Source organism: Nannospalax galili, unplaced genomic scaffold, assembly GCF_000622305.1.
Source record: "Nannospalax galili isolate Female #2095 unplaced genomic scaffold, S.galili_v1.0 scaffold165, whole genome shotgun sequence".
NCBI lineage: Eukaryota > Metazoa > Chordata > Mammalia > Rodentia > Spalacidae > Nannospalax > Nannospalax galili.
This window is the reverse complement of record NW_008352715.1, coordinates 1,244,290-1,254,154: the sequence shown is the minus strand read 5'-3', so window position 1 is coordinate 1,254,154 and position 9,865 is coordinate 1,244,290. Positions and strand designations below refer to the sequence as shown.

Sequence of the window (9,865 nt, the reverse complement as noted above, 5' to 3'; positions counted from 1 at the left end):
ATGTTTCTAGTTTTTTTTTGGTTTTTTTTTTTTTTTCAGTCTTTTTGAGACAGGGTCTCCCTGTAGCCTCAGCTGTCCTGGAACTATGTAGACCAGGCTGGCCTTGAACTGCCTCCCGAGTGCTGGGATTAAAGGCGTGCGCCCCCACGCCCGGCTAAAAAAAAAAAAAAAAAAAAAAAAAAAAAAACAAAAAAACTCTGTTTAAGTAGATACGGGGGCGGGGGGAGCACTGCCACACATTCTTTCCAAAGATGATGGGTTCAAGAACAAGAATAGCGTAGTTGACCAATTCTGAAATTGCAAAAGGAAAGCAAAAGGAAAGAAAATGACTCTTAATTCTGTTATATTCCAGCAAAAAAAATATTGTGGTTAATTGACACCTTTCTTCTTTGCTACTTGATGAATTTCTGTAACCTCTTGATTATTCTTCTATCATTGAATTTTATGGGCCATTCATCCTTACAACTAGCCTTGTTAAAATAATAGCTCAGTGACTATGAAATGCATTTATAGTACATAATTATAAAAGGTATGTGACAAGAGAGCTGTGCTGAGTTATACTGGGTGATGAAGCAATCCGGGTAAGGATATGGAAGCAGAGCTCATAAGAAGGCCCATGTGCTTGTTTTGTTCTATAATTAATAGGCAGGCCCCTTTGCTCTCACAGTGATTATACTATAAAGCATCACTAACTTTAGATTCACAATTTTTTTGTGAATCTGCATATTCTGATTAACTTTGATTCTATTTTACTTGCTATGTGCTTTACAAAACAGCTGTAAAATGAGCAGGTGAGGAGAGCGGGAGAGGGGGGTTTATAACCGCTAGAAGGCTCTCAGAGACCTGATAGCGTGTCCTTGTCTTTTATAGCCATGGAAAGACACACAGAAGGTGATTTGTGTGAGGCCATGCTGCTGGTCAGAGGCAGAATCAGGATTCAGTTTTGGTCTTTATACTCTATCAGCAACCCCAGTAAAAGACCCTGAGATGAGCTCTAGGGCCTAGTCTCATGATAAAAGACAATTTAGGAATGAGTCAGAAAGCAAAAAAGGAAACAGGGAAAGGGGACTAGTATTGGTTAACATTTTATAATTTATGGCCCATTTTCATTTCTATTATTTTTCCAACAACCTTTTGAGACAGGTATTTTCCTTATTTTATAAGTGGAACAATGGATTCCAACAATGATTTGCCCATGATTGCACAGGATGTCAGCAACAGAGCCAAGTCTTACTTGAAATTTTCTATTTCTCCTACTCTAACAAAGAGGTGTGCTCCTGTCTAAGGATGTAGGAATAGGCTGTGTCATTGAGGTATCCATGACTAATGGTCTGTGTCAAGGAAATAGGTAAGAAATTCAGAAAAGATGAATGTTTGACTACTGTGCTCCATCTTCCTCTGACTCCTGAGATATAAGGTGCCTAAGTCATACCCCCACTCATATGTATTCTGGGGTTAGAACCGAAGACCTTATGCATGCTAGGCAAGTGATCACTGAGCTATATCCCTAGCCCTTACTTTTTCGGGAGTGTATTTCTTTGTAGCCCAGGCTTGCCTCAAACTTAAAATTCTCCTGCTGGACTCCACTGCCTGAGTGCTGGAATCACAGATGTGCACCATCATACCAGTCAAGTTTCCATAACTGAGTATCTTCAAGGCCCAGTGGATGGCAGCCCTTTGCTTGATTATAAGGTGCCACTTTAGATGGCTGTCCTTAATTTCTACTGGCTGCAGCAATGTCAGTCACTCACAATATCCATCCTGTGACAGAGGCTGTCTGTATGAAGTATTCATACCACAGTTGAGATGAAAGTTAAGTGTCTTTCTGATCTACACATAGAAGTGTTGTGAAACCAAATAAGACCCACAAGTGTCAGCACTAGTTTCAAAATTTCTAGATATGGCTATAGGGATATGATTTTATTTATTCTTTTCTCAGTAAAGGTTACAGCACTGTCTATTGTTTTGGTTTTAAAGGGCCAACCCAAAGCTAGTGAAGACTACAGAGAGGCTTCTTGTGCAGTCAACCTTGTCTTAAGATTAAGGTAAATAATACTATTGCTCATTTTACATCTTTTATCTATAGTACAATATTCTGACCTCTTTCATTAACTTTTCATAATATTAGGATAAAATGAAATTAACTTTTTGATTTCTCCTAACAACAGTGTATGCCATATTTCCAGAACTAATTGCACCTTTTCATTGCTTGTGAAAGATGAATGAGAACAAAAAACACCGTTTGAGAGTGGCTGTAGGCTTCGTGCCCCTTCATTACGTTTTTCCCCTGCCTTTTCTTTGTTTTTTTTTTACTTTCTTTTTTTTCTTTTTAACAATGTAAGATCACAGTAAGAGATTTTTAATGAGTTTCTTTCACACTCCAGCAGTCAGTCTCTGACAGAAATAAACCATGCTTGTACTACAAGTTGCCTGTTCAGAACATTTTTCAGTGGCAGGTTTGATCAGCCACTGTGGAGAAATGACAGATATATTTTGAAAGCACTTTCATTCTTCTAGGAAATGGATACAAATATGGTACCTGACAGTCCATAGCCTAGTGAATGAAAGCTGTTTCTATTTTAAGAAATTTTGAACGGAAAGGCCCACATTTGCAGATCGTCTTTGTTAAGAATGTGGTATCTCAAGAGTAAAGAAAATTGGTTAAACCTAATTGCAGACAACCTACTTTACTAGGTCAGTGTAAATGCTATCCCATTTCTGAAGGTGTTTGAAAATGTTATATGCTCTTCTGACAGTTACCCATATAAAACATGTGGTTAATGGACATGTTCATGGCTGTGGGAAAAGTGAGTGTATAGTTGAAGTCAAGGTTAGTTTCCAGCCCAAGGAGTTATCTTAGTCCTTTTGGAGAAATTGTTGTTGCTATGAGCATCCCTTCCTTCTGATGGTCATGTACAGTCTCTGTGTATTTTCACATACCTCCTAGGAGATCCTCCCAGGAGCCCTGGGTGAGATTCAATTCAGAGTGGATTTTCCAGCCAAGACGTGAAAGTATTACAAGACAATAACTTTGATTAGTATATACAATAAGTATATTTAGCAATTTCAAAGAATGAATTAGACTGTACCCTTTCTGCCTTAGGAACCAGATACTTCATTTATTTTTCACTTGGTCACTTATTTATTCAGTTAATTGATATTTATGAAGAACCTCACTTTGTGCCAGGAGCTCTGTGTCAGACTCAGCATCCATTAGAGTTTCACAAATGTAAGACCAGGAGTCTGCAGTTTAGACTCAGAATACAGTGTTGTAATTGACCTTTGACATCCATTGATCCAGCCTTCTAATTCCTGAATGCTGGGATCTTTTACTTAGTTCTCTTACTGAATGTTTGATCGCTTCTGAGCATACTTCGGCCATTTTTCTCCATGGTCACCTTTTTGGTGCTTCGTTTTATTGATGCTTCCTACTGAAGATGTAACTAACCGTCCTGTTTTGGGCTCTGTGGGCTTCATTCCTGCTCTTTGATGTGTGCCTCAGATTTTCAGGATAAATGTCTCATGGACAAAGTGTCAAAATACCTGATCTTTATCTATAGACATTATTTTGCATTAATTATCAGAATAATATGATACAAAAACATTCTGTCATGTTGTTGAGAGTTGTTTGAATATTTGCAAGGCTTGCCCTCTTTCCCTAGACAGAATGTGGCAAGTTTCTTTAACTCAGCTTCCTGTGATATCCTTCCACATTGCCCCCTGCTTTGGTTGTTCACCTGTTTTTAACATTTAGTGATCTCTGTTTTGGTCGTTTTTGTTGTCATGGATCTAGGTTGTCATATTCATAAGTTTGTGGCATAGATAAGAAGACCTCCAAGATGCTATGTAAAATGGCCTCTGTGTTTGAATAAAGCTCAGAAATAATGCTTACTATCCATTTATACATGTACACCACACACATTTGGGAAATAGTATATTAATCATATTAAAATATTCTAAGTCATTTAGAAGAAAGGAATTTAATTTGGTTTAATCTACATCTCATTGACCTCAGAGCTCCTTTCATGTGATTATTCTCCAATTTTACCTTTGTCCCTTTGAATGTATCATCCATATTTAAATGCAGGACTCCTGATGTGGTCTGAGTGGGCTGGAACACAGTAGTAAGGACACATGATTTTTCCCAACTCACACGTTATAGTTCTCATGAATCAGCTTGTTTCCATTGCCTTCTGAAATATTCATGTGTGGTGGTAACAAGTTCAGCGTGATTCAGCAGCACTTCCAAAGAGCTGATTTTGTTTTTTCCTAAACTTAAGTCTGAACTGCAACTCATGTTTTAAAACTCTAGAGGTGACTTATTTTCCACCATAGCAATTGACCTGTTAAGATTTTTTCAGATTAATTTATTTTTATTTAACTTCTTTAATGTATGCTTCTGTTTTATCCATTTTAATTGAATTTTTCATATTTCATACAATATATTTTGATCATATTTAGATCTGCTCCCCTATCTGCATCCCTACCCAATTTCGTCATGAGTGTGTGTGTGTGTGTGTGTGTGTGTGTGCCTATAGAGTCAAATTTCTGTCCCTAAATGTCATGTGTATTTCGCTTTGTTTACAGTGCTACCCCAGAGTTCACTCCTATTGAGAGGGCTTTAAGTCCAATTAGATAGCTATTGATTACCCCCCAGATAACACTGCCACAGTAGAGGTAGTTTGCTCTGCTGGTCATTATGGTTATTAGGCTTCAGGGCTGGGTTGAACCATTGATTGATTTTCTCCCTTAGCAGCTTGCATAGTATCATCTTTTAATATTTACCCAAAATATTAACATTTTCAGTAGCTTACTACTTATAAGAAGCTATTCACTTTAAAAGAATGTTTTATTTATTTGTTTATTATTTATTATTTTCTGTTTGTGTCTATGGTGTATGTGTGCACACATGTAACTGTGAGTCTGTTCACTTGCATGGGCATGTGGAGTCTATAGGTGGACATTAGGAATCTTCCTCAACTTGCCCAAGTTATTTATCTATTTAATTAATTAATTTTTATGTGTATGAGTGTCTTGCCTGCATTTAAGTGCATCGACGTCATGCAATGCCTACAGAAGCCAGAAGAGGGCATCGGACCCCCTGGAACTGTTAGAAGCAATGTTGGTGCTGGGAACTGAACCCATGTCCTCTCAAGAGGAGCCAGTGCCCTTAATCACTGAGCCATCTCTCTAGCCCCTACCAAATTGTCTTTTGAGATAGGGTCTCTAACTGAACTAGGAACTTGCCATTTCTGATAGACTGGCTGGCAAAAGAGCCCCTGGAACCTACTTATCTTTGTCCCCACTACCAGTCCTGGGGCTATAGACACGTGTTGCTGCACCTAGCTTTTATACAGTGCTGTGGAATCCAAGTTCAGGTCTTCACGCTTATGCAGCAAGCACTTTATGTACTTAGCCATCTCCCTTTCCCTAAAATGCTTTATTTGTAAATGACACCTATTCATGTACTACAGTGTGTGTGTGTGTGTGTGTGTGTGTGTGTGTGTGTGTGTGTGTGTACTATTGGAGTGTTAGTCTGCTCAATACATCATAGACAATGCCATAGATTGTGTGGTTGTAACTGTAGAAGCTTGATTTTCCATAGTTGTGGAAGGTAAAAGTCAGAACTCAGGGTACCAGATGTAGTGGGCCATCTTCTTGCTGTGTTTTCACAATGTAGGGATCGTGAGAACAAGGTTTATCATTTCTTTCATCCCACCTTCATGGCCTCATTTAAAACCTACCTACTTCCCAAAGAATCCATGTCTAAATACTATCACATTAGGGGGTGGGGCTCAACATGTTGCAAACTGAGGCAGGGGGCTGCACAGTAGAGTGCAGCTGGCATGCTTTCTTTCTCTAAATGTTTTCAGGTCATTGTTTTTCATATTTGTAAACGCATGAATCTCAGAATATATTGTTGTACCTATTAGGGACAGAGGGGAGATATCATTATTACTTCAGTAGAGAAGTATAGTTATATTCATAGTTATTTTTGAGATCAGTCTGAGTTAATAAAGGCTAAATGTATTCATTCTGTAGATATTTATTGAGCACCTGATACATGCATGACACTGGCCTAGTTACTGTAATAGTGGTAGAAAATGGACAAAATGAATTTCTTGTCCAGAAGGAATTCACATTCTAGGTCAATGGAGAGTAAAAATTGAAGTATTCAAATTCCATATATCATATATCAAATTCTCTGAAGGGAAAAAGAAAAGAAAAGAAAGTAAGGGGATGTCAGTCTATATCATTGAAGATATTTTAGTTGTATGTTGCTGTGTAAAAAGTTACCAAATTTGGGGACCTAAAACAACTTACTGCTTCATCCTGTCTGTAGGTCAGAACTGTTAGCACAGCTTTCCTGGGCGTTTTTTTCCTTGTTTTACAAAGCTGAATTTGAGGTACCGTCTACTAGACTTCAGGTCCTTTTGTAAGCTCACTTGGGCTGTTGACCAAATTTAGTTCTTTGTAGCTATAAACTGAGGCTCTCAGTGACATCTCATTCTATTTATCTGTCCTATTCATACCAAAGGAAGAGGCTTAGGAGGTAGACCCTGTGCACCAGGGAATAGAACTGATAGGACCATCCCAGAGTTCTCCCTGCCCTATAGGACCTGTCTGAGTTGATATTAGACCACACAGAACCTGGTAGAAGTTTGAAATCAAGACATGAGACAAAGTAAATGTAGTACTTTGCAAGGGTTCTTTTCAGGAAGCATGTTGTGAGTAGGTATTAAACTGCCAGGAAGCCAGTATTGGCAGAGTAGTAGGCAGGGGCTGAGGTCAGAGTTATCGTGGGAGCACCATCATACAGGCTTTGTATATAGCTTCTAGTGAAGCCTTTCCTTTCATTGTTATAGGATCAGAACCTTTAGGAAGCCTGTGAGTAGAAAAGTGATATGATGAGGTAAACCTTAACAAGATTACTGCAATTGCCTTATAGAGAACAGAGAGAATAATTGAAATGAGAAAAAAGAAGAATATTTTTAATGGCTTGGCATGGTGGCTTATCCCTATAGTCCCAGTATTTGGGAGACTGAAGGAGGAGAATTGTTACAAGTTCAATGCTAGCCTGGATTATATGAGCCCTTGTGTCAAAAATGAACAAAAAAATTTTTTTTTAATTATTCTGTGAGCCACAGTTTTGGGGACATTGTTTCACTGTTCAAGTGATAAGTAACTATGGGCTATAGAGCTGCTATTGAGTACTTTCTTCCGTGGCAGGTGTCTCTCCTCTTCTCTCAACACCAGCACTCCCTTCCCTCCCCACACCTGCCTGAGACCTAGCCGTGATCCTTTAGAGTATCTGAACTTATAAATTCTTTAAGAATCAAGCCTGCCATCCAGTGTTTGTCCCTGCCATACAAATTTTTCATGCTCATTCTGAATTTGAAATCTACTCTGACGCCTTCATATCGTCTTTGGGTCCAGATTACGATATCCTGAACCAGTCTGGGTGATAGGAAGCTGAAAGGCTGTTCTTAGATACTGTTTATCAGATTTTTAAAAAAAAACCATGCCCTCTTCTGTAACCTCTTTAATTTAGTTCCATTGTCATGTCAAGATTTTAATATGTATGTATGCCTGTCTACATACACACATATGTATACACACATACGTATTCATTCATGTATATTCATATATGTATGTAAATACATATTCATAGATGCTCTCATTCTGAGTCACCGGCCTACATGGTATATGGATATCAGTAAATAAGCTTGCTTTTCTTGTCCCTGAGACTGTGGCATCACATTTATGTGTTGTGCTTCATAGACTGGCTAGGAAACTAGTTCAAGGCAGCCTTTCATCAGTCTGTAACTAATCATGTGTGTGGCTGCTCCCTCTAGCTCTTGGAAGATCAACCTGACTTTTGATTCAGCCTTTTACAGATCTACCTCCTAGAAGCATGCCTTCCTTCCTCGTTGCACACCGATATACCTCTCTGCCTCTTCCACCTCCCCCTGAAAAGCTGTATTCATTCTGAGTAAGAAATTGGGAGATATTTAACTTTTCCAAATGTTGTATTCTATAAGAAAAGACTAATGTATTGTGCCTCCTTTATTCATTCTCTTGTGTTTGGAGACAAAAGGCTAAGAAGGCAAAAAGGGTATTTTTGTCCTTGATAAATATATCACACACACACACACACATATATATATATATATATATATATATATATATATATACTGTTCTTTAATTTGTGGAGTGCTCAGCTCTAAACGGGACATCTGTATCACATGCCCACCCCAGGTCTCAGGGATCATTGCAGACAAAGGTAAAGAAGGATAGTAAGAGTCAGAGGGAGTAGACGTCTGTAGTGACAGTATTTGCCAGACATGACAGCGCAGTTGCACACATGAACTCACCAGTGGCTGTGACTACATGTTCAAGACTTGAACAAAATCAAGCTAGCTGAAATCCCAGCATGGATGGGGGAAGGGTTTCTTGAAGTGCTACCCTTGTCTGAGTAGCAATTGGCAATAGATGGCTGCTGAGGAGAGAGAGTCAGTTTTCTTTTACACCTATGTATGTAAACCACTAAGTGGACTCAGTGGGTTTAAAGGGGAGAGAAGGAGAGGGAGAGAACGATTTTGGGAAAGAAAAATGGTAGGTCTGGTAAGTGAGAAATTGGAGGGAACAGGGGTGGATTTGATTCAAAAGTGATATGTTAAATATAAGATTGGGAAAATAAGCTTAAAGCTTAAATCTCCCTGTCAAATTCTGGAAATGATTAAAATGTAGATTTTTTTGCTGTGTACTTTATAAATATTTGCTTGTTCATACTATATATGACTATGTTATCTATAATATAAAAATTGACAATACCAGTTGACATACCATTGTGCATGGGGGAAATTTCATGGGGTCCTACCTCTAGAAGATGAACAACAGGGAATGGCTTCTGAGGGAGGAAGAATCAGTTTTCTCCAGGAACTAGCTCCCTGATAGGCTATCTAAACCCGAGTAGTCAAGCCTTAATCACATGTATACATAAGCACCATTAAATGAACTCAGTATACTATATACTATATATAGTGCACTACACACACACACACACACACACACACACACACACACACACACAAATGCTAAGAGAACAGGGCAAGAAATTGAAAGGGGAGTTGAGGTGCTGTGGGGAAAGAGGGAGGGGTGGAAATTATGTAAATACAGTACTCATGTATAAATTCTAAAACAAAATTCTGAGAACAAAAAAATTTCAGAAGGTAACGTGATTAATGATTAAAGATGCAAGTCCTTCTTTGAAAAAAATGGATTATCATAAGGTAAGATACAAACAAGATCAGGAAATGTTAAATACAGCTCAGAAGGATGATCCCAAATACAGCATTCTGTGATTCACATTCTGTCAAGACATAATTATAACATTTTGGGCTTGAGTCAAATAAACATTTTCCAAATATTTTATCATTAGTGTACTTTTCATTAAATAACTATATGGGGCTTGTAGAGATGGCATAGTGGTTAAGATGGCACTTACTGGTCTTGCAAAGGATCTGAGTTCAGTTCTCAGCACCTATGTTGGGTGGCTCACAGCTGCCTCACACTCCAGCTCCATTGGATCTGATACCCTGTCCTCACTTATGTAGATACCCATATGCAGGTATGCGTGCATGTGCATACACACACACACACACACACACACACACACACACACACTAATAAAAATAAAATGTCCTTAAAACTTTTGTCAAATATTTGACATGAAACATGCATGATTTAGAATCCAGTCATTTATTTGGAAAACTGATAAACTTATTCATTAATTGTGTTCACAGCTGTTCATGCTTTGACAGCTCAGTTGTATGGACTGTGTTTTAAGTTTAAAGATGCCAAC

The 9,865-nt window shown here is 38.4% G+C and overlaps 1 protein-coding gene across 1 annotated transcript in view; it reads left to right on the top strand.

The window, feature by feature from the left end:
- Window positions 1–9,865, top strand: part of Stk39 (serine/threonine kinase 39) — a 331,576-nt gene that overhangs the window by 198,490 nt on the left and 123,221 nt on the right. Inside the window, exon 18 of the mRNA XM_008849922.3 lies at window positions 1,978–2,045. Coding sequence (XP_008848144.1) covers window positions 1,978–2,045 — 68 coding nt within the window. The remainder of the gene's footprint in view (window positions 1–1,977; window positions 2,046–9,865) is intronic.